Raw genomic sequence first — 25950 nt, 5'->3', positions numbered from 1 at the left:
AATATAAAACGGTACAGCCACTTTGAAAATGGCAGCTTCTTAAAAAGATAAATACAAATTTACCATATGACTCAGCAATTCTACACCTAGGTAGGCACTCAAGAAAATAAAATAGCTTAAGGCTTGCTGAGAAAAAAATGGAAAAATATAGCTTTAAGTACCAGCTATAGAGCCAATATGATACTCAGAAGAAAATTTATTAACTTTATATATTAGAAACTTAAAATAAGCTAAGTTTTCAATTAATTTAAATAAAAAATACTAAAGAAAGTAGAAGGGAAAAAAATTGTATAGCTAAGTATGGGAATGCATGTTAAGTAGACCCCAGGTGATCATTCAACAATACACACAAATATCCAATCAGTATGTTGTATATCTGAAACTAACATAATGTTTTATGTGAATTTTACAATTCTATTTCAATAAAAAAATTTTAAGTAGAAGGAGTTAGTAATAAAAACATAAATTAAGAAAAAAGTAAGATTTTGGTTTTTTTGATAAAACTAAAGCTAACTCTTTAAAAAAAAAACTACTATAATAGACAAAACTCTGGCAAATCTGATCGGAGTGGGGAGAGGGAGGAAGTGAAAGAAGATGAGAAAAGACAAACATTAGCAACAATGAAGAAGATATAATGATGAGTTATGGATGAGATTTAAGACTACACACACACACACACACACACACACACACACACACCATGTTCAATTCTATGCCAAGTATGTGAAAAGCCAAATGACATGTATTTCCTTGGAAAATGCTATTAAAATTGATTCAAGAAGCAGTATAATACCTGAAAGAAATTAACATCTTAACAAAAGGATTTGAAAAGGTTTTGCTCCCTCCCTCTGCTCATACCAAACTGAATGGCTTAATGGGCTGGTTCTTATTAAAGATGTTGATTAACACCATGCAGAAAGAGAAAAAACTCAGATTGCTTCTATATCACTAACATAACTAAGAGCAAGATTAGAGAGAACATTTTAAATATAATTATGTATGCATATGAACCAAATACAAACCTCAACAAATATCCTATTTAGGGGTGAAATACAGACATAATAATGCCTGTTACATTACCACTCAATGCTATTCTCCACTCCTAGACACAGGGGGGAAAAAAAGGGGAGAAAAAGAGGGAATAATACCGTAATGAAAGAAATAAAACTATCATCGTATACAAATAATAATTTACCTAGTAAACCAAGAGTATTATGTAAATGACAGAAAAACATAATGTAAACCATTAATGATATTAAGAAATTTCAGAATGATCACCTATAAAATCAAGAGCTTCCTGAAAATATTAGCAATAATGACTTAGAAAATGTAGTAAAAATTGCCATCCCCAATAACTAAAAGTATAGAATAGTCTGGGGAAAAAAAAGTGAGAATCATTCAAAATCTTGATGAGGAAAACTATGTCAAAGAAATACAGAAAAGAATTGAAAAAACATGATTATGCACCAGGTTATAAGTGCTTTACACAAATTATTTAATTCTCACTGTAATCCTATGAGGCAGGTGTTATTATCATCTGCTCCATTTTATAGACAGGAAAACTGAGGCTCAGAGAAGTTAAATATCTTGCTTTGGGTCACACAGCAAAAAAAATGGTGGGAAAGATAATTCAAATTCACAAAATCTAGTTTCACAATTCATGCTCTTACTATCAACCAAGTTTTACAAAAGAATTAGTAAGAGGGTACATATTATGAAGTATAATTTACATACTGTGATAAATGCAATGAGACAAAATAAACTAGAACTGTGGGATGTGTATAAAGGAATTTAGTATATATTAGAAAGGAGATATTTTAAATCAGTGAGTAAAGAAGAGACTACTTAGTAGGTAAGTATTGAGACAATGCAAGTTAATTTTTTGGGAAAAAGTCATACCAGCAAGATTAAAGATCCAAAAGTAAAACAAAAATCTACTTTTTAAAAATAATCTTGAGAGTATAAAGATAGAAAGATTAAAGAAAGATTCTATCCTATGTAAGATAGAAAGTCATAAGCCATAGCTATATGACTAAAATGGGATTCCCTAGTAGCTATATGACTAAAATGGGCTTCCCTAGTAACTCAGTTGGTAAGAATCCGCCTGCAATGCAGGAGACCCCGGTTGGATTCCTGGGTTGGGAAGATCCGCTGGAGAAGGGATAGGCTACCCACTCCAGTATTCTTGGGATTCCCTTGTGGCTCTCAGCTGGTAAAGAATCCACCTGCAATGAGGGAGACCTGGGTTCGATTCCTGGGCTGGGAAGATCCCCTGGAGAAGGGAGTGGCTACCCACTCCAGTATTCTGGCCTAGAGAATTCCATGGACTGTAAAGTCCATGGGGCCAAAAAGAGTCAGACACAACTGACTTTCACACGTCCTCATGTGACTAAAATATGAACAGCTTAGATAAGAGAAGACATGAGACACTAAGTATCTGCTCTCTCAGCTCACACTCAAGGGCATGCTCTGCATGCTTCTCTCTGCATATAAATACACACATAATGAAATTGATATCCTCTGTAACAGACAGGAAATAAATAAGGAAAAATTAGACATATAAAGAATAATTTACATTAGATAAACAGCCAATACATATGAAAATGTTAACCCTCATTAGTAATCAAGGAAATGAAAATAAAAACAAGATGCCTTTATTTTCTTCATTACAGCAGCAAAAATTAGAAAGCCCAATACAATCTTACGCAATACTGGCAAGCGTTTGGTAAAACAGAAATTCTCACAAGTGATGGGACTGTAAACTGGTACTATTTTGGAAAACAATCTAGTTGCACATGTAAAAATTTAACATTTGTGTACTCTTGTCCGGTAATTTCAATTCTTGAACTCAGACCCAAAGAAAAATTACTAGCTATGCACAAACATAAAGATGCTTGCTACAGTACTGCTTGTAGTAGCAAAAACCTAGAACACCCTGTAAGCCAATTAATGTGCTGCTAAGTTGCTTCAGTCGTGTCCGACTCTGTGCAATCCCATAGACGGCAGCCCACCAGGCTCCTCTGTCCCTGGGATCCTCCAGGCAAGAATACTGGAGTGGGTTGCCATTTCCTGCTCCAATGCATGCATGCATGCTAAGTCGCTTCAGTTGTGTCCAACTCTGTGCGACCCTATGGACAGCAGCCCACCAGGCTCCTCTGTCCACAGGATTCTCTAGGCAACAATACTGGAGTGGGTTGCCATTTCCTTCTCCAAGCCAATTAATAGGAAACAACTAAATAATTAAAAATACAATGATTAACAAATATATAACCACAGAGTTAAAAATAATGAAACAGGATTATATGCAATGATGTGGAAAGGTTTCTAAATATAGTAAGATGGCAAGTCACAGAATGTTACAGAACCATCTCAAATATGAGGAGAAACCCATGTTATCACAATTGATATACAGAATAAACACTGTAATATCCTGTTTTAAGGGGCTATATCTGGAAATAACAAGTGGATAAATGGGACAGAGGTCCTTTATTCATAAAAGCTTGTTTTCTTTATAATTTTTGTAATCTTTAGAATTTTAAACTTAAATTTTTATTAATTTTTATAATTATGATGATTTTAAAAACACAGTTACAAGCAAATTAACAAAAGATTAATTTACATCAAACCAAGAACCAGCAGGGAAAAAAACAGATTTAATTCTGGATGAAAAAAAGGATTGTTAAACTTCCAGCATTTTTGGTTTTGAAAGTGACTGCAAAAGTATGTCTCAGAATGTATCCAAGTCTTTTGCTACAAAAAATTCGGTGAGGAGATAGATTTCTGCCATGGTGATGAACAATAATCAGAGTTTTCTGTTTCCTTTGCTAGAGTATCAGGATCCCAACTCCCAAGTTACTCAAAACAAAGTTACTCAGAACAAAAGTGCATTTTTGCCTGATGGCTAGCCACAAATAGCAGACACCATGTTACACAGGTAGCAAAGTACTTTACCTACAATAAGTATTCAGTAAGCTACATTTCATAGATTTTGACTATTAACCTTATGTCTACTGGTAATGCACTCAAATCAGATACAAAGTTTAAAAGAGTTTCTCCAGGTGACAAAACTGGTACTTTTTCCCCCCATTTAAGAGACCCCAAACCACACTTCTAAGTACTTTCTTTAAGACATACGAGATAAATGAATAACACATCAGTAAGTAAAAGAGGAACTTACACTTTTAAAATAAGTAGCACAAGAATTTGGTCATTCCTTCAAGAAAAGCTATCTCTAAACCTGTACTGTAACAACTAGGAAAACTATGTACATGTCCTACAACTAAAAACATTCACTTTTAGCAAGAGACTTGCTAAAGAATACTTATGTTTTCTATTATTAAAGAAATCTTCATCCATCAACTAGTATACGTAAGTATGCTACACTAATAAATAATAAGTGCTAAGACAGAACACACTCTGAGGAGCCACTATGAAACTACGCGAATATTTTAAAATTCCATCTTCAAGAAATCTAATTATATCACTTGCATATCACTGTTTATCATTACTGAGTTTACGCTTCTGATTCAATGTATGCATCACAAATACCACTAGGCATATGAAAAACAAAAATATTACAACTAACAGATCTCAAAAATAATTTCCTTTCAATGAGAAACTGAATTCTGCATAAAACAAGTTTTTGATAAATTTCTCTCTACCACTTCACATTCTGTTAATCAGTTACTGGTTTACTCATTAGGGAGCCATTTAGTGTAAATATAAACTAAAATAGAAAAAAATTTAAAATTTTTATTTAAAAAATTAAAAAATTAATCACATTTCAAATATTCAACAGCTACTTATGGCTAGTGGCTACCATATTAGTTGGATAATGCAGAAAAAGAACTAACATTTTTTTTCTTCCTAACAGAAAGTTCTTTTGGACAGTCCTATTCTAGATATTATCAGTAATGATAAAAGAGTCTTTAAGATGGTTGAAATAAAATCTGAAATCATTTCAAATGCTTTAAATTTTAACTCACCATGAATCTCTTTGATACGAAGTGTATTCTGGTGCATCCCATACTTCAAAATCAACTGTTCCAGATAGTAGAAAGTTTTTTTGTGCAAAGTCTAAACATAAATGAGTTATTAGATTAACAGATGAAATGCAAAAAAAAAAAAAAAAGGCACCTACAGACACAGCACACTAATTTTTTAACATTTTTATTGGAGCATAGTTGCTTCACGATGTTGTGTTAATTTCCACTGTACAGCAAAGTGAATCTGCTACATGCATACATGTATCCCTTTTTTTTTCAGATTTCCTTCCCATATAGGATAGCACACTAATTTTTAAAACAAAAACAATCTAAAGATTATCTAAAATGTGGCAGTGATCTGTTTCTAAAGGTGAATGTCCCAAAGACCTGGAATATCTTTGGTGCCTGAACTACTTGGAAAGAAGGGAAAGAAGGCTTTACTCACTATTTATAATGGACAAAGGCAAAACACAGATGGAGGACTCACACTTCATCTTTCTCTCATTACCTTTTGCCTGACTTGAACCACAGCCTTCCAGAAATCCTTAGCTTCCACTCTATGGCAATCTCCACACATCTGGGGCTGAACAACATAATCCACCACAAACACTTGCTGAAGGATGGCACCATTCATCACCTGACAAAGAAAACAATCCATTCCTTCATTCTTTCCTTTCTCAAAAGAAGATCCTTTAATATTTAACTTAAAATCTTTTTCTATGAATGCTTTAAAGACATTAGTAATAAATAAGTTACATTTAAAGTTAAGTTATTCTATTTCCAGAAACATATATAGCTTTAATTCATACGATTTATTAGATTCACATTTCAAATTTACCTTTAGTTGAAGTGGTTGCAAGATATTCTTTGAAGATTTTTTATAGCTATATATACATATATATGCATGTGTGTGTGTATATAAAATTCATCCTTAGGAGACAAAGAAAACTCTCAAAGAAAGAAGACATTCCTTAATTTAATTGTTCCCAAACGTAAACAATCATCAGAAATCACCTGGGAAGCTTTATAGATTCCTGGATCTTATATCCAGTTGAATTCGGTTTGATTCAGTCACTGTGAGTCATTATCATCAGCCAAGTTTGAGAAGCACTGCCTTAGCTCATGTTTTTACTTCAATCTTATTCCAAATAAAAATGACTTTGAGAAAATTAACTTAGCCCACTAATCATGAACAAAGGCTGGTCCTACTAGTGACCTGATCATTTCTGCAGATGATTCAAAAGAAAACAAAGAATTAAAATTAAGAAGGTTATTTGTTTCTCTTTAAGCTGTCAAGTCATAATTTACCAATAGCCCCTTATTTTCACTACCTACACTTTAACCATGCCGAAAAAATTATGTATAGCTTACCTCTTTCTGAATAGTCAGTTTAACTTTAAGTCTCTTAGAATGAGGTTCAGTCCAAACAAAGCTTGCATCTACAAGCCGTACCTTCAATAAAACACAAACAAAAAGAAACCTAAGTTCCCTTCTGAAGAGAAAAAAGATGAAAGAATAACTCATAATAAAAAGATTTCACAGATGTTTAAGCAATCCCATGATTAATCTACCCAACGTCACCAATTAAAAAAAAAAGCCATCAGAGGTATGGCAACAAAAACAGCAAGTGAAAATCTAATGACTATATTAAAGCAACTGGTATAATTCAAGCAAAAATTAAAAAAGAAAAAAGCTCCTTTCCCCTAAAAACAGTAGTTTTTCTAATTCAAAGTACACTTTTTAGGAGAAAACAAAGACCTGATGACTTCATCATCTACTAGAAATCTTATGAACAAAGGTTTCTACTTTTATTATTCTCTCTATAGTAAGTGTGTGGCGTAAAAAATATATATGGACATTCATTCTTCAGAGGGAGTCATCTCATGCACTGAATACTGAATACACAATGGTAACTCACTGCTAAATCAGCAGAGGCCAAAAACAGTTTGCCCTATATGACAAACTCAATGCACCTCATAAGGCTAAAATGAGTGTTTTAAGAAAGGAGGCTAGAGAACAAAAAATAGAGGTTGTTTCATTAATTTGGGCAGGAGTTTAGGTGACCTGAACTGAGGGGCTGGAAATAATAGCAGCAGAAGGATTCAAGCCAAGAGATATTTGGGAGATAAAATCCATAGGATTTAATAACAACTAGATATGGGAAGATTTTAGAATGACAGTCAAGGATCCAGCTTGGAAACCAAGGTAACACTATTTTTCTGACACAAATAAAAAAGATTAAATGCTGAGGAATGTGCTATATTTGGTTTCAGACACTTAAGTTCAAGAGGATTTATCCGAGATATCCACGTGAAGCTGTTCAGGAGATAGTGAGATATACACATTTGGTCTGGTGCTCTATGGAGATCTGAGTTATAGATAACAGGTTTGGGAGACATCGGCAGGCAGATAATAATTTATCAAGACCTGTCTAGTGAGAAGTAGATATGCTAGTGTAGATACAGCAGTCCAGAGTAAAACCCTCCTCCTATGACTGGCTCCCCTAAGCCAAAGCCTAGTAGTCAGTCGACAAGTCACCAGGTACAAAGGGTGACAGAGAGCTGGTTATTCCCTCAATCTCCATCTGCGGCAGTCCAAGGAAGCTCCATGGGCACTGTATAAGACTGCCCTTTCCTCAGGCTCCAATCTCCATCTGTAGGAGTGGAGAGAGAAACTGAGAACTACTTCACCATTCCCCAGCTCAGTCTCACCATACTATCTGTCCTCAGATAACCAGGACTAATCCAACTTACTGAGCCCTTAGCCTTCTTTACCATTACTTCAGCCACCTGCTCATCTCCCACACTCCAATCTCCATGTGTAACACATATGCCCTTTTCTGTCCCATCCAACACTCCTCCCCAAACCCTGAAAACCCTTTTATTATGGCCTCTGGAATTCAACATTCACTAACAACAAAACCTTCTAAATCCTCAATCTCTTTCCTGAACATTCCCTTCACCTTCTAGATCTCCTGATTATATATATATATATATATATATAGATATAGATATATTGCTCTCCCTACAGCTAATGAGAAGTAATGACTGATTTTTTTTTTTCATTTTCTCAAACTTTTACCATCAAAGGATCCCAGGATTCAGTCCTCAAATTTCTCCTTCTCTTAACTCCCTAGCAAATCTCATCCAATTTCACAGCTTTAAACACCACATACACCCCCAAATTCATTATCTGCAGTCTAGACCATGCCCTTGCTTATTCATCCAGCTCCCCACTATTTCTGCTTCCATGTCTAATGAACAGCTAAGTACCACCTGAGATGAGCTTTGCTTTCTCCCACCTGACCTGCTCCTTTTGAAGTCTTTCCTACTTCACTAACAGCAACTTCCTCCTGGTTGCTCAAGAACCATAGAAGTCACCCTTGACTCTTTCAATTCATAAGCATACATCCAGCTTCATCAATAAAGTGTACTGACTACCTTCACAACAGAGCCAGAATCAATCCACTTCTCACTACCTCTACTACTGATTCAAATATCATTTCTCATGATTACTACAATCACTTCCTAAAGGTCCCCATCCCCCTCATACCTATTCTAAACACAAGGAATTCTCCAGGCAAGAATACCAAAGTGGGTTGACATTCCCTTCTCCAGGGAATCTTCCCAACCCAGAGATCGAACCCGGGTCACCTGCATTGCAGGCAGATTCTTTACCATCTAAGTCACCAAGGGAGCCCCACTCAGAGTAAAAACCAGTCCTCAAAAGGGCCCATATGGCCTGACCTACTTGGACTTTCTATGCCTTCCCTAATTCACCGCCAAATACTTTCCCTTTCCAGTTCCACTCTAACCATACAGGTATGCTCCTGTCCCTGGCCTCTACACTTGTTTTGCTACCCGTAGTGCTCTTCTCTAAACTGTGGCCCCCTCCCTTACTGCTTTTAATGTTTATTCAAGTATCACCTTATCGATGAGGTCTCCTCTAACCACTCTATTTTGAATTGCAACTCTTCCTGAGCAGTTTTTATCTCCTTGCTCAGCTTTTCCTCTGCAGAATTTATACTTTTTAATATACCTATTTATTTTGTTTACTTCCTACTCCACACCCTCCCCTTCAACAAAATAAAAGGTCTCTAAAACAGAGATTTTTCCTCTCTCATTCACTGCCATATTTTTGACACAACAAGCAGACTGGCACAAGGTTGACACTTAATAAACATCTGTGAAATGCTAATGAATTATTAATGAACATTTGACAAAAGCCTGAAGAATGAAAGCAAGAGACCAAGTTACACAAAAAACTGACTCCGGGGGAAAAAAAAGGAAAAACTTGAGACAAATCAGGGAACAGAAGGAAAGTATAAGAACAACAATTAAACTTTCAGAAATATTCAACAGACTCCATCAAGAACATTAAAAATCCTAAACTTAAACTATTAGTACTGAAAAAAATTCATACAAAAATTGGAAGATAAAAGAAACTGCCAGGAACACAGGGAAAAAAAGGATTAAAGACAATACAAGGGCAAAAAGGCAAAGTTTTAAGCTGGTAGGGCCAACATTTGACTAGTGAGAATTCCAGGGAGGAAAAAAACAAGAAAAATAAAGAAAGAAACTTCAAAGAACTACTACACGAAATTTTTTCAGAGGATAAGAGAATCTAAAGGCCTTCAAACCAAAAGAGTCCATTTCAACGATAACCCTATATGCGAGTCAGAATAAGAGACACAGATGCATGGAACAATTTTATGGACTCTGAGGGAGAAGGTGAGGGTGGGACGTTCTGGGAGAAGAGCATTGAAACATGTATATTATCGTATGTGAAACAGAACACCATTCCATGTTCGATGCATGAGACAAGGGCTCAGGGCCAGGGCAATGGGATGACCCAGAGGGATGGGATGGGGAGGGAGGTGGGTGGGGGGTCCAGGAAGGGGAACACATGTAAACCCATGGCTGATTCATGTCAATGTATGGCAAAAACTATTACAATATTGTAAAGTAATTAGCCCCCAACTAAAATAAATAAATTTATTTAAAAAAAAAAAAGAATATAAAAAAAAAACAAAAAAACAAAAGAGTCCATTTCAATTAAACATAGCTGGTGGAAACAAATCATAAAGTTTAGCATAAAGAAAACTGAAAGTGTTATGTAGAAAGGCTAACTAGACTAACAAACTCTATTTGGTTTTTGGAGATGTTTATGTACTGACTTTAAACAATAAGCACAGGTATCTTCCTTCCAGAGAGTAATGAAAATTTTTTAAAAAACTGAAAACGAAAGCCCTACTATTATTATAGTCTCCAAAGTTATGTTTAATGATGGTTGTATATATATATTTTAATAAAAGATTACTGTACAAAAGAGGTTTTCAAATAATCAACAAAAAAGTTTGATTCTATACTAAATCTTTTAAAGCAAAAAGACTTTCATTTCCATTAAAGAGTATATACAGCTTTAAAGATGAAAACAGCATGTGTAGTAGTGTGCTTACCAACAGCAGCATTTAACAGTTATTTTGTAAAATCTACTCATACAAGGATTATCTGAAAATGAGACATTAAATCATACCCATATCCACATACACCTACAAAAACTCATTTTAGTTATTTGACCTACCTTACTCAGAGGGGCTTTGATTTTTTTCAAACACAAAGCAAGAAGATCCCTGGATTCTAATGCACACTGTACCCAAGTTCCTGGTGGCTGGAAATACCTGGGAGAAAAGGTACCATACTGAAACTCAGTATCTCTCAAGAAAAAAAAAAATTCCACTTAAATATGAAGACATAACAATGATTATTAACCAGATATAATAATACTCAAGGTCGATCTGAGACACTTAACCCAAATATATTTTAATAGGTTCAGAAACTTTCAATTAGACTAGTAGTTTAGTTAAAAAGGTGAAATTCTGAGTATTTGAGAAAGGCAATCTGTAATAACTTATTAAAAGGTCTTATTACTTCAAGCACCAATAAGAATTACAATGATGACAAAATGCCAAGAATTTCCTGAAGCTATGTTCTGAAACATGGATAAAAACTCATCTCACAATAGCATTAAAATGGTTTATAGTGTACAAATAAAATCCTTAAGAACTGCTTATTTCTCACACGCACAGAAAGCGTAAATTTGTACCTAATACTATGTATAAGTAACAGCTTAAGACTACTCACGTACTTCAAATCCCTTTTCAGGCTTCACTGGTGGCTCAGACAGTAAAGTCTGCCAGCAATGCAGGAGACCCAGGTTCGATCCCTGGGTAGGGAATGGCAACCCACTCCAGTATTCTTGCCTAGGAAATCCCATGGACAGAGGAAGAGGAACATAGTGGGCTACTGGCCATGGGTTCACAAAGAGTCAGACATGCTGCTGCTGCTGCTGCTAAGTCGCTTCAGTCGTGTCCGACTCTGTGCGACCCCATAGACGGCAGCCCACCAGGCTCCCCTGTCCCTGGGATTCTCCAGGCAAGAACACTGGAGTGGGTTGCCATTTCCTTCTTCAATGCACGAAAGTGAAAAGTGAAAGGGAAGTCACTCAGTCGTGTCCAACTCCTAGTGACCCCATGGACTACAGCCTACCAGGCTCCTCCATCCATGGGATTTTCCAATCAGACATGACTGAGCGATTAACACATGAATCTTAATTTTATTTTAATTTTCAAATTTTAAATTGTAAAATTTAAAATCTTATATAAAACCTAACTAAATTAAAATCTTTTATATATGTACTTGAAGTCTTGTAGCCCAACCAGGCAAGGAGTTAGGGCAGTGCTTAGCATATAGTAAATGCTCAACAAATGTTTGTTAAATACATAATACTTCTAAATGTATTACGTGAATGCTTTGTTCATACTCGTTAAGTAAATATTCTGATTTTCACTTTTAAAGATTCACTGAAAGGAGATCCAATCAGTCCATCCTAAAGGAAATCAGTCCTGGGTGTTCACTGGAAAGACTGATGTTGACGCTGAAACTCCAATATTTTGGCCACCTGATGCAAAGAGCTGACTCATTTGAAAAGACCCTGATGCTGGGAAAGATTGAAAGCAAGAGGAGAAAGGGACAACAGAGGATTAGATGGTTGGATGGCATCACTGACTCAATGGACATGAACTTGGGTAAACTCCGGGAGTTGGTGATGGACAAGGAGGCCTAGCGTGCTGCGGTTCACTGGGTCGCAAAGAGTCGGACACGACTGAGCGACTGACCTGAACTGAACTGAAAAACCTTACTTACACAGGTCCCTTTGTTGTAAGCAAGTTTTTAGATTTAGAAAATGTTTCCTATGTCATCTAATAAAGCCCCTTCATTTTGATGAAGAAATTAAGGCTTAGAGAGGTTAAATGGCCAAGCTTCAGAGAGCTAGTTCATGAGGAATCTAGTGTTTTTCTCACTCCACATTGCTATGAAGAATAGAGAATACTACAGATTAAGCCTCATATCAACCAAGATTACAAACTATAATCTCCCTGAAACAGAATACAAGTTTCTTGTTTTTATATTTATGTACATGTTTTATGTATTTTTCTGGGGAAACGCAGTTTTTAAATTCTTAAAGGGATTCATGAACTCCCCCTTCCAAAAAAGTTATGTGCCACTAGAGTCCTAACCCACTTGGGAAGTCACAGACATACAACAGTGTTATGGGTAGTTTCAATGGGCAGTTTTGTATTACTCAATAGCATACTAGACATAAGCTATTTATGCAACAACTAAAGAATATAAAAAACATTCACTTTCAGAGGAAGTTTGCCTTCAAATTTTTGACCATCCTAGACATGATATATTGAGGTTTTTCCCCTTTAGCCATAGTCGTTTTAGTTACACAGGAACATTAATATATATTTTTTAAAACACATTGCCAAATTACTTTTAAATATAAGGTGCTTTTTATCATATATGGCTTCGAGTGATTGAAGGGAAAAACAAAAACTTCATGGTAATTAACAGTTATATGTCTTTGAAATCTGCTCTCACTCCTGAAAACATCGACTTTTATATATTAATTATATATATTAAACCTTTTAATCCCTTAACAGAAAAAAAACAGATTCAATCCCTTTATACTAACTTTACCACATTCGCAGTGAAAACTAGAAAACTATATTACAGAATTGCAAATTCTATAATCTCTAGCTTTGACACCATAAATAAAACTTAAATCTCAAGTTACATGCACTTTAGTATATGTATCTTAATCTCACTATATTCTAGTGGCTCTCCTATATATGAATTTCAACTTTAAGTAGGATAAAAAAGTATCACACTATACCTTTGGCATTGTTTGCAGAAAGATATAGAGACTTGTTTCGGAATGCCTTGGCTGATGTCTACTTTGCTTCGCAGACAAGCCACACAAATGTTAGCAGGATTTGGACTAATTGGGACACCACAATCGCAGCACAAGCTTAAATAAAGCATACATTTTTTCAAGTTACATTTCATAAGTGTACTAGTTAGATTAAAAAACTATCAAACAGGGATTAGCAGATACAAACTACTATATATAAAATAAACAAGGTCCCATGGTATATCACAGGGAACTATAATCAATATCCTGTAGTAAACCATAATGGAAAAGAATATGAAATATATATATATAACTGAATCATACTGCTGTACAGTAGAAACTAACACAACATTGAAAAATCAACTATACTTCAATAAAAAATAATAATAAAATTAACAAACAAACCAAAGTCTTCAAGTAAGGCCATAGTATCTCTGCCCTTTTTAAAAACCTGACTTAGAGCAATCTTCAAAGATGCACTAGATTTTTAAAAACCTTAGATTATTGAGGAAAAAAAAAAGGATAGCCACAATTCCAAAAAGCCTCAAAATATGACTGATATACGAAAGGTTAAAAAAAAAAAAAGTGTAAAGAATCTAAATAACTGCTAATAGTAATCATTAGACAGCTTTATAGTCCAAAGGCAAAATTTTTTTAAAGCCTCAGTATAGCACCGGGACTGCCAAAATGTAAAAAGGATGGAACAGTATCAGTATAACTGATGGCAGTGTCATAACCTTAGGTGTATTGGGAACAGAAAGTATTTAAAAAGCATTGATGCTATCCAAAATAAGAGTTCTATAATCACTAATGTCCACTATGGAAGCCACCAGGCATATGTGACTACTGAGGATTTGAAATGTGGGCAATAGAAGAAGTGAATACTTAGTTTTATTACATTTTAATTCCTTGAAATTTAAAAAGCCACATATGGGCAATAGTTGACGCCAATCTAAATGAATGTACAGAGACTATTTCGACACTTTTAAAACAGTATTTACCACAACAAACTTTCTAGCGAAAAATGAACTCGTTTTTCCCAGGAAACAAGGCTTTCCATTTTTCCCACTTTAGAGAAAAGAATCCCCCTAAAAGAAAAGCTTTCCCCACAGTAAATTTTAAAGACTCATTTTAACGTTTTTAAATTTAATGGGGGTAGGGGAAAAGAGACGCGACTCACATATGTCCAGGTGTGTGTTTGACGGGTTCTGTCATATACTCCATTTTTCTGTACACCTTGATTTCAAGGACAGAGAACAGTGAGATTTAGATATTTTTCTATTCACTCTTTTATACAAATCTTCCTTCTGCCTTTCTGTATAAGACAGCCAAGCCTCGTACAGCAGCAAATAAAAAAACACCCATTCCACCTGCAACTTCTGGAAGAAGTAATTTCCTTAATAACAGAAGGAAGCGACTGGCGGAGGATCCCATATGCAAGACCCTCGAAGCCACGAAACTGGGCGTTGACCTCACGTGTCACCTGGGCAACAACCCCGGCGAACTCAAGGAGAGGCCACAAACGGCCGGGGCCGTCCCGGACACCACCACCCCCAAACCCTGCTGCGGACGCGCCTAGAACCCACTGCAGAAGTCCGCGGGCGATGTCACCGGGCCTGCGGGCCACCCACCTCGACCTGACCCCGCACCCCGCGGATGAGACCTCATGCGAGCTCCCGCTGGCGGCGCACACGCTGCGCCCAAGCGGCCCCAAGTCGGCCCATGACCAGGGAGTCCGTCCCGGTTTATTCTTAGAGACCCTCGAGACTGCAGCGCGGGACTCGGCCACCAGAACTTACTGTTAATGCCGCTGGGCCGGACCCAAATATGCCCAAAATCTGCAGCAAGACCAGCTTCACTAGCCCAGTGAGCAGCCGCCAGAGCTGACTCCTGTACAGTGCAGATCTCGCGAGAAAAGGGTTCGAAATCCCGCGAGTCGCGAGACGAGACTCACAGCTGCGGGTGGGGGCGGAGGAAGGGGAGGGCGCTGGAAACGTTGGGAGCAGAGGACGAACGGGTGGAATGGATCCAAGAGAGAAAACAGGGAGTTCTCCAGTCCTATGGCTCCTGAGGTTTCACGCAGACTTTACAACTCTTCTATTGGGTTATCATCCTTCCTTGGCCAGAGCTCACTCGAAGCCACTCTTTGGATATCCCTATTGGGAGCTTGCTTCTTGGTTAAATGATTAGATAAAAGTTATCCGTTCACGGCACCACATTACACAAAGAAATTAGAGTAGCTTCCATCGAGGGCAGTGCCTTAGTCTATTTTGTTCACCGTTACATACCTAATGCCTGTCACATCATAACTGCTCCAGTGAGTATTTGAATAGATGAGAAATGTAAGAAGTAATTATTTGTGAAGAAGTGAAGTCGCTCAGTCGTATCCGACTCTTTGCGACCCCATGGACTGTAGCCTACGAGGCTCTTCCATCCGTGGGGTTCTCCAGGCAAGAATACTGGAGTGGGTTGCCATTTCCTTCTCCAGGGGATCTTCCCAACCCAGGGATTGAACCCAGGTCTCCCGCATTGCAAGCAGACGCTTTACCCTCTGAGCCACCAGGGAAGCCCAGATTTGTGAAGAAGTCTATGTTATTTTAAGACCACTCATTATTAGAAAGTGCTCCCCAATAGTGCACTTAATGACTTTATACCTTGATCCTAGAGCAGCTCAGAAAGAATATAATCACTTTTTCTTAGGGCAGAATTTCAAGTATTTGAAGAGGGCAACCGTATTTTTTTTTTGTCTTCTCAACCCAAATTTCAAGGAATAAGCAAGGTCACCTTGTGATCAGAGAAGGCCTCCCATGTCTTGTGTAGGAACTTAAGTAGTCCCCCAATCCTTCTTATTTCCACACCCCATCCTTCCAAGGTGTAAGTTTGATCTTATTACACTCCCCTGCTTTTAATCCTTTGAAGATCCCTGCTCTGGATTATTATCTATATGAAAAATTCAAATTTCTCTGCATAGAAAAAAGACCCTTCAGGATCTGGCCTGGACATAACCTGTCACATTCCTAAGTACACAGCCATACAAGCCAACTGGCAGGTCCTACAGGAACTGATCTTCCTTTTCTGGCCGATCTGTGAGTACAAGCCACATTCTGAATGTCTGGGGCTGTTCCTTTTTTCTTTCTCAATACACTGTTCCCATACTGTGGTTGATTTGTCACCAAGTGCCATAGTGCCAGGTTTGTTAGGCATTAGATCAACTCAGACATGGTCCCTGCCCTCATGGAGCTTATGTTTTACAGGTGAGGCTGATATTTCCAAACAACTAGGTAATTTGCTGAGAGTTCTGTAGCAAGTAAGTGGCAGAACCAGGACCCAAGCAACAGTGTATCTAAGTCTGTGTCCACGTGCCACTATACCAGGCTCCCAGCCCTTCTAAGGCTCAGATCAGGCTATTCTTATTCATGAGCTTTTTTTTTTTCCAAGAAACTATTTATTTTCCATCAACCTTATTTACATTTTCTGTTTAAGAGTATGTGAAGGAGCTGTGTAAGACCACTGTGGTTGTTCCTCCCGGGTCAGTGGCCTGAGCCACGGCAGCTGTAGACCAGCCTTCAGAGGCGGGCAGAGTGCCGTGGTCCTCCAGGAGGAGCTGCTGGAAGGCACTGAGGCCATCTGTGCCTGCAGACCCTGTCCCTGCAGACCCATCTGCAAATTGGGGTTAAGTAGAAATAAACTCGGGACCTGGAGTGATTCATTCACCCTGAAATTCCTCCTGAGTCTCAGCGCCACCTGCTCTTCCTTTTCAGTCTCTTCAGGATCCCTGGTGAAGCAGAGACAGGACCTGACCTCACACAAGTGCGCACCTGAGATGGAGCCTCGCAGGCGCAGAATCTCCAGGCCAGCATGGCCACATCAGACCCCAGGAGCTCCCCTCTTGCTGTGGGGGTGGCAGTGTCCCAACAGCACAGGGGAGAGTCTGTGTGACCTGAAGCAACAGTAGGCAGGTTACTGTAAGATGCCTTTGTGAGACTGGTGGTCACCCCTGGGGTCTGTAAGCACAGAAGACAGGGCAGAAGCTGCCTACATCTGGTTAGTGATGATTACAGGAGTGGATGAAGCGCCCCACAACGGAAGTAGCTCCCGTGGCAGCAGCAGACTTCAGCACAGCTTGGCTGAATGGCCAGCGTTCCTGGAGCACGTAATACTAGCATCAGCTGGGTTTTCAATGTCAGCAGGGGCGTGAGCTGCCAGCAGAAGCTTCTCCCAGGTTCTCTTCAGAGTCACAAGGTAACACCACCACTTTTCCTTTAATAGATGTGCTATCCCGTTGGGAAGCCACGTTGGCGCCCCCTAACTGGGCTCCGCTCTGAGGGATTTGAGGACATTCTCCTCCTTCATTTGCAGGCCCTCAAGGGCTCCAGATATTGTGAAATTTTCCCTCCCAAATTACAAGGGGGAGCATGTAACCACAAACCACAAACATGACATTGATATAAATATAAAAAAAATTTTATCAGAATCCATAAAATCTCTTTCTTGACCAATTAAGGTAAATATAAATATTTTCATCAGTTTTTTTTAGCTTACAACATTACTTTCTTGGAGACCCTGGTTCGATTCCTGGGTCAGAAAGATCCTCTAGAGAAAGGATAGGCTAACCACTTCAGTACTCTTGGGCTTCCCTTGTGGCTCAGCTGGTAAAGACTCCACCTGCAATGTGGGAGACCTGGGTTCGATCCCTGGGTTGGTAAGATCCCCTGGAGAAGGGAAAGGCTACCCACTCCAGTATTCTGGCCTGGAGAATTGCATGGACTGTATAGTCCGTGGGGTCACGAAGAGTCTGACACTCACTGAGTGACTTTCACTTTCACTTTTCTTGGAGACAAATTGAATAAGTGTTTTAAAAGTAGAGTTTTCTTGATTTTAAGTATCTTCTATACCTAGCAAGTAATAAATGCTCAATAGCTGTTAGTGAAATTTCATACAGAACTTTCAAATGCAGAGTATGGCTATTCTCACATCAAGTGATAGCACATGTGTCTTATTATCCAGAGATTAGTGTAGGAGAGGTTTATTATGGAGCACACTTAGAATCAACAGCTGTGGAAGGGGAGGAAAGGACCCACAGTTGGGTAGGGAGAGAAGATGTGGTGCCCTGCACTCTGATAGAGGCCTCATCAACCATAATGCCAGAAGCTCTGAAGCTGAGATGAGTTCAGTTTTCCCCAGGGTGCTGGGCCATGGTTCATTGATGAGTCATTGGATGTGACTGCCCACTGAAGAAGGCATAACCTTGGGTGAGGTTTCTCTCTTCAGCCAAGGGAGTCCCAGAAGTGGGTGAAACTCAGAGTTTTCCACCAGTAGCAGGGATAAGGAATAAGTACTTAAGAGGAATAAGTCCTTCATTCCTGAAGGGGTATCTAGGAAGCGCCTCAGAGCATGCCTCACACAAAAGCAATTTGTCTATAGAACTGATACTAGACCTGGATTCTCAGGAGCCACTCAGGTGGCATAGTGGTAAAAAAATCCTCTTGGCAATGTAGGAGATGCAAGAGATGCAGGTTCAATCCCTTGGTCAGAAAGGTTTCCCTGGAGTAGGAAATGGCTACCCACTCCAGTATTCTTAGCTGAAAAATTCCAAGGAGAGAGGAACTTGGTGTGTCCATGGGGGTCAGACACAACTGAGCATGCATGAATTCCCTTCCACGCTGGACTCTCAGGGCCTTGCTTCATGTCCTATGGCTTTTAGACCCTCTGCCCTCAAGGAATTGCTTCACCTCTTTGAGCCTCAGTTTCCTTCTTTCTTTTTTTAAAAATTTTTATTGAAATATAGTTGATTTAGAATGTTGTGTTAGTTTCAAGCGTACAGCAAAGTGATTCAGTTATATATCCATATTGTTGTTGTTGTTTAGTTGCTCAGTCAAATGAGACTCTTGGGACCCTGTGGACTGTGGCCCACCAGGCTCCTCTGTTGGTGGGATTTTCCATGCAAGAATACTGGAGTGGGTTGCCATTTCCTTCTCCACATATATATACACACATACATATATTCTTTTTAAGATTCTTTTTCATTATCAGTTATTACAGTATATTGAGTATAGTAGTTCCCTGTGCTGTACAGTAGGTCCTTGTTGGTTCCTTCTTTCTAAAACTGTGTAATTATTTGTCCCTCATAAAGTTGTTATGAGAAATGATTAAGATAGTTCAGTTCAGTTCAGTCGCTCAGTCGTGTCCGACTCTTTGCGACCCCATGAACTGCAGCACGCCAGGCCTCTCTGTCCATCACCAACTCCTGGAGTCTACCCAAACCCATGTCCATCGAGTCGGTGATGCCATCCAACCATCTCATCCTCTGTCGTCCCCTTCTCCTCCCGCCCCCAAACCTACCCAGCATTAGGGTGTTTTCCAATGAGTCAACCCTTCGCATGAGGTGCCCAAAGTATTGGAGTTTCAGCTTCAACATCAGACCTTCCAATGAACACCCAGGATTGATCTCTTTTAGGATGGATTGATTGGATCTCCTTGCAGTCTAAGGGACTCTCAAGAGTCTTCTCCAACACCACAGTTCAAAAGCATCAATTCTTCGGCGCTCAGCTTTCTTCACCGTCCAACTCTCACATCCATACATGACTACTGGAAAAACCATAGCCTTGACTAGACGTACTTTTGTTGGCAAAGTAATGTCTCTGCTTTTAAATATGCTATCTAGGTTGGCCATAACCTTCCTTTCAAGGAGTAAGCGTCTTTTAATTTCATGGCTGCAATCACCATCAGCAGTGATTTTGGAGCCCAAAAAAATAAAGTCTGACACTGTTTCCACTGTTTCCCCATCTATTTCCCGTGGAGTGATGGGACCAGATGCCATGATCTTAGTTTTCTGAATGTTGAGCTTTAAGCCAACTTTTTCACTCTCCTCTTTCACCTTCATCAAGAGGCTCTTTAGTTCTTCTTCACTTTCTGCCATAAGGGTGGTGTCATCCGCATATCTGAGGTTATTGATATTTCTCCCAGAAATCTTGATTCCAGCTTGTGATTAAGATAAGGTATGTAGAAATATTAGTAAGCTGTAAGCTACAAAAGGAAGTGTTTATTAAACTGCAAAAACTGTTACGGATGGAGGTATGTCATTCTTAGCCAAAGTTCCTTAACAGCAATTGAGTTAAATGGCAAGAAATGGTTAGTATTTGATACATCCATTGTATAAAATTTCAGGTATCACACTTGTGATCTTGCTTCACTATTAATTTATAAGATAAAGTATAAACAAAATAAAATTTGAGTGTTCATTTTGTGAAATTAATTCAGCTATAACATCTGTGCATATGTCTGCATGTGCATTTCACTTCAACAAAAAGTTTTAAAAATACAAATAAACTTGTACATAGAATCCCAGTTTAAAAAAAGCTGATAAAATCAAAATAATAATACTTGAGAAATTTCCCCACTTTTGCAAAGTGGGAAAATAGGTATCCTAAAAGAGAAGATGAACAAAGAAAAAATAGAAGTGAACAAATTTAGTTGTACCAAAATAACTTTCAACAACAAAACAAAACAGAATAGATAACTAATAAGGACCTATTGTATAGCACAGGGAACGCTACTCCATGCTCTGTAATGACCTATATGGGGAAAGAATCTAAAAAGGGAGAATATATATATATATATATATCTGATTCCCTTTGCTGTACCCCCGAAACTAACACAACATTGTAAATCAACTAAACTCCAATAAAAATTAAGAAATAAAAAAATAAACTTTATCTCCACTGGGTCCCAAAGAACTAAGAATTTGGGGATATGAAATTTTTTCCTCTCATCTTTCTTTTCAGTAATTGCTACCATGTCAGTGTCTCATTCATCCTAAAAGCCTCCTCACCTCTTCCTCTCAGATGATCTCAAAGATGCTTGGTGTCTGTTTTTTATTTCACTCCCGTAGCAAGAATGGAAACGACACACAAAACTGTACTTGTAATGACCAGTCAGTCTGGAGGTGATGGGGAGAATTTTTCTGCCAAAACTGTTTAGAAGTAAACTTACTTTGCCTATGTAGGCATTTTATATCATCTGAGGTAGAGTTTCAGGGGAGGTTTCAAGGATATACAGGGAGTGTATGTAGGCAAATTTGGTTGTTAGATAAAAGCACTTTCTAAAACTTCTGGTTGTGTAGCTGATTTACTTTAGGATACTTTTCTGTTAGTTGAACCATGGCCTCCCAATTAGTGATGAAAAAACCCTGAAAGTTTCCAGGTAGGAAAAAAACAGGTCTCTGACAGAGGCTCAAGATCAGAATAGCTTCAGACTTCTCAATAGCAACACCAGATACAAGAAAACAATGAAGACATAATTTGAAATTTTTGAAGAAAAATTGTTTCCAACCTTGAATTCTATACTAAACTGAATTATCAGTAAAGTGTGAGAGTTGAATAAAGATATTCTCAGTTTTGCCCTTCTGAGGAAGTTACTGGTAGATATAAACCAAGCAAAAGGAAGACACAAGACTCAGGAAATAGGAGGAAAGCAAAATCCCAAGGTGATAGTTATAGCTATACAAAGGGGACTTCACTCTGGATTGGAGCAATCAGATGGCTCTGAGAAAGATTTCTACAAGAAACTAAAAATTGATGACATTTACAGTGTTTCTGAATATCTTAGAGTTTGATAACTGGCAAATAGTTGGATATTGATAAGGGAATACTATGAAAAAATTCCACACAAAAATTTGAAAACTTATTGATAATATCTCAAAACGCACAAACTACCACAACTCACCCCAGATGAAGTAGATAGTTTAAATAACCTGATAACTACTAAGGAAATTGAATTTGTAGTAATTTTTTTCACAAGGCTTCAACACTTTTCTTCATCATCAGCCGACTGACTAACCTCATCCACATTCCCCCTCTCTCTCTTTACCACTAAGAGCAACCACGAGACATGACTTTGGCCAGCAGGTTACAAGGGGAAGCCTATTGGGCAATCTTCCAGAAAACTTAAGCTTTCCTAATAAAAAGGCACAGACTCCGTGGGTATGCCATTTTGCCCTCATTCTTTGCTCCTTTGCCCTTTTGTCTGCCTGTTGTCTGAAATGCAAATGTGATGCATGGAGGCACAGCAGCCACTTCCTGACCGTAGGCAAAGAGCAGTAAGAGCAAGGATCAACAAGCAGATGGTGAGGCAGGAGAGAGCTAGAAAGAGCCTGTGTCTTGGCTGTGTCATTATGTGGTGGCACCAACCCAGGAGTCCTTTCCCTTGAAGGAGAAAAAAAACATATCACTTTATTTGTGTAAGCCACTGTTGGCCAGATTTTCTAATATTTATCACCAAACACATTTCTAACATTCTTCACTCACAGGAGATTCTCAGCAGAACTAATACACTATAGCTACCTTATAAGACTATTACAAGGACGAAAAGCATGATAGCTGCTTAATATTCTGTTTCAGAAACCAAACTGCTGACACTGCCTTTTCCTTTCTCCACAATATTTTCTGTTTCTCATTCTTCTCAGCTTGGCCTGAATTTGTATTATAATCAGACTCTTGCCAGTCATTCTCCTAATTGGATTGGGCTTTTGTTCTAGCTCAGACAGCTCAGAATTTTTTAATGGTCTTCCTAAACCATTCCAGCCCAGGGCAGTCACTCACTTCTTTGACCTCGTAGCTCTTACTGTCTGCACTTCCCAACTGCCAATTCATCATGCACTATCCCATGACACTTCTCATACAGCTCGTATAGAATAATCAATGTTTAGAGCTGGAAGGGACATTAAAAATCATCTTCTCCAGCCACCTCAGAGAATGTGAATTGTGGCTTAAATCTTGAATTTTTCTTTACCTCATCGTAGGTTTACCACTGATCATCCTAACTAGATCTTAAGCTCCAAGGGAAAGGAAAAATGAATAAATATTTATTAAGTTACCTGCTATAAGTCAGACACTTTACACTCACTGTTTAATTTTCACAGCAGTCGTATGAAATAGGCCTTAATCCCCATTTGCTAGGTGAAGGAACTGAAGCTCAGAGAGGGGTTACTTAGCAAAAGTGCCATTAGCCTAAATTTTAGAAACTGAGACCTGATTGAAATTTTTAAAAATGTTCATTTGGGGTTTGTTGGGACTGCCTCCCAGGACACACAGATCCAGGATGCACTTGAATTGTGTTCTGCCAGACTACAAAATGAGAGAGACTGATAGAGGCAGAAACTGCAGGGTTACAGTTAATTACATGAGTTACTTACTAAGAATTATAATTGGAGCTGGCAAGAAGTGAAGGTGATTGTTAAGTAAGGATTGGTTGAGGTCTGAAATGGTTGCATAGCTATAGGGAAGACCTTGAGAACATAAGATTGCAGTTGGCAGGATTTGTGTTAAATGCAGCTGCTAGTTGTGTCCCTGGATGTGGTACAGTTAAAAGAATGTTCAGTTCTCAGTAGTTTAAGGGATATGTCTCAGTAGTTTAGGGACATGGCCACCCAACTCCATTTTTGTATAGCTGAACTGTGATCACTCCACTATAATTTCAGTTTGTCATCAGTACAATACCTAGAAAGAGGAGAAGCCCATTCTGGCTCAGGTCTTAAGAAGTTTACGTGTCTTTAACCTCCCTCTAGCCTACTAAACCACTTGATTGGATTTTGTCTTTGGGGGTTCTGCAACCTTTAAACTTCAAGAAATTCTGCATTTTCTTCCCAGGCTTTCTCTCTAATAAGAGATTTAAAATATATCTGTGATATTTTGCCATATAATAAGAAATATATATATTTGGTCTTTATCTCAAATCCCTGACACAGGACTCCTGAAACCTTTGTAAATTCCTAAGTGGTAAGAGCACAGGGAGCAACTTTTTTCAAAGAGACTCTGGGTGGGCTCCTGGCTAGCTCCGGCATGAAGGATGACCGCCAGAAGACCAAGCCATGATTAGAATTTTTGAATTTTCATCTCTACCTCCCATCCTGCAGAGGGGGTTAGAGGGACTGGAAATGGATTTAGCAATTGACCATGGCTACCTGAGGAAGCCTCCATAAAATCCCAGTAGTTAGGGGCTCACAGAGCTTCCAGGTGGGTGAACACCCACATACCAGTAGGTGGACATGCCCCACTTCATGGGGACAGAAGCTCCTGTGCTCAGGACCCTCCCAGGTTTCACCCTATGTATCTCTTCATCTAGCTGTTCATCTGTATCCTTTATTGTATGCTTTAGTAAACTGGTAAATGTGTTTCCCTGAGCTCTGTGAGCCACTTTTGTAAATTAATAGTACCTAAGGAGAGAGCTTGAGCTGTGAGAACCTCCTGTTTGTAGCCAAGTCAGAAGTTGTGGGTAACCTAGAGACCCAGGGATTTAGGACTGATATCTGAAGTAAGTTGGGAGCAGTCTTGTGGGATTGAGCTCTTAACTAGTGGAATCTGACGCTATCTCCAGGTAGGCAGAGCCACAGTTGAATTAAATCGTAAATCCACCTGGTTTCCTGGAGAATTGCTCGGTGTAGGGAAAAAAGCCTCACATTTCGTGACCAGAAGTGTCAGGCTTGTTATGAATGTGACAGCAGTGTGAGAATAAAGAGAAGCACAGGAGAATTATAGGTTTTCTCCAACTCAGTATATCATAGCCAAATAAGATATTGGTTCTTTGTATTTAATGTAACATGGTTAAGATGCAGTGCTGATAGAACAAAAATATTTTACTGTTTTGTTTTAGCGAAAAAATTGTTAGCTATCCATCATGATAAAATCTAAAAACAAAAATACATATATTGTTAAGTTAATGGGGAAAAGTTTTTGTTCTATCTGAACAGCAGCAAACAAAAGTGCTTTGTAGAGAATAACTTTGTAAGCTATTTGAGATAATTCATACCACTAAGAAAAAAATGATGGAACTATTTAGAGAAATGAAATTTAGTAGTTCCAAGGTTCAGAGAAATGTCAGCAATGTTTGATACCATTCAAAAAATCAATTGTATCTTTACTTTTATCTGCAATATTCCATACTTTAATCTGGGCCTCACAGGTTTTTAATTTGGAGATTAGAAATCTTTCAACTGTATTACCTTTTTGCAGAACTACCTTAATGCTAGATTGGCAATTAAAATGCAGGTGTAATTTTCCTCTAATGCCATCGCTATTGTTTCAGTTCAGTTCGGTCACTCAGTCGTGTCCAACTCTTTGCAACCCCATGAATCACAGCATGCCAGGGCTCCCTGTCCGTCACCAACTTCCGGAGTTTACCCAAACCCATTCCATAGAGTCGGTGATGCCATCCAACCATCTCATCCTCTGTCGTCCCCTTCTTCTCCTGTCCCCAATCCTTCCCAGCATTAGGGTCTTTTCCAATGAGTCAACACTTCGCATGAGGTGGCTAAAGTATTGGAGTTTCAGCTTCAACATCAGTCCTTCTAATGAACACCCAGGACTGATCTCCTTTAGGATGGACTGGTTGGATCTCCTTGCAGTCCAAGGGACTCTCAAGAGTCTTCTCCAACACCACAGTTCAAAAGCATCAATTCTTCGGCGCTCAGCTTTCTTCACCGTCCAACTCTCACATCCATACATGACCACTGGAAAAACCATAGCCTTGACTAGATGGACCTTTGTTGGCAAACAAATGTCTCTGCTTTTAAATATGCTATCTAGGTTGGTCATAACTTTCCTTCCAAGGAGTAAGCATCTTTTAATTTCATGGCTGCAATCACCATCAGCAGTGATTTTGGAGCCCAAAAAAATAAAGTCTGACACTGTTTCCACTGTTTCCCCATCTA

The 25950-nt window shown here is 38.6% G+C and overlaps 2 protein-coding genes across 17 annotated transcripts in view; one reads left to right on the top strand and one right to left on the bottom strand.

Annotated features, from left to right (window-relative positions):
* NMD3 (NMD3 ribosome export adaptor) overlaps nt 1-15143 on the bottom strand; it is a 288544-nt gene extending 273401 nt beyond the window's left edge. For all 16 annotated transcript variants that reach the window (XR_014076997.1, XR_014076994.1, XR_014076998.1 and 13 more), the window contains exons 1-7: nt 15044-15143; nt 14425-14480; nt 13227-13361; nt 10569-10665; nt 6357-6437; nt 5494-5622; nt 4986-5076 (exon numbers count right to left, since the gene is read on the bottom strand). Coding sequence is in view for 4 of the 16 variants with exons in the window: in XM_081570730.1 (XP_081426856.1) it covers nt 4986-5076; nt 5494-5622; nt 6357-6437; nt 10569-10665; nt 13227-13361; nt 14425-14468 (577 nt within the window). In the remaining 12 variants the exon portion in view is untranslated. The remainder of the gene's footprint in view (nt 1-4985; nt 5077-5493; nt 5623-6356; nt 6438-10568; nt 10666-13226; nt 13362-14424; nt 14481-15043) is intronic.
* A 53-nt stretch (nt 15144-15196) lies between these two features.
* The window catches only part of B3GALNT1 (beta-1,3-N-acetylgalactosaminyltransferase 1 (Globoside blood group)), a 160509-nt gene continuing 149755 nt past the window's right edge, over nt 15197-25950 (top strand). Inside the window, exons 1-3 of the mRNA XM_081570741.1 lie at nt 15197-15561; nt 16216-16330; nt 17006-17486. The gene's annotated coding sequence lies outside the window, so the exon portion shown is untranslated. The remainder of the gene's footprint in view (nt 15562-16215; nt 16331-17005; nt 17487-25950) is intronic.

Source organism: Giraffa tippelskirchi, chromosome 2 (genome assembly GCF_054371585.1).
Source record: "Giraffa tippelskirchi isolate mGirTip1 chromosome 2, T2T-mGirTip1v1.2.pri, whole genome shotgun sequence".
Taxonomy (NCBI): domain Eukaryota; kingdom Metazoa; phylum Chordata; class Mammalia; order Artiodactyla; family Giraffidae; genus Giraffa; species Giraffa tippelskirchi.
The sequence above is the reverse complement of the archived record's forward strand: the minus strand, read 5'-3'. Positions and strand labels throughout refer to the sequence as shown.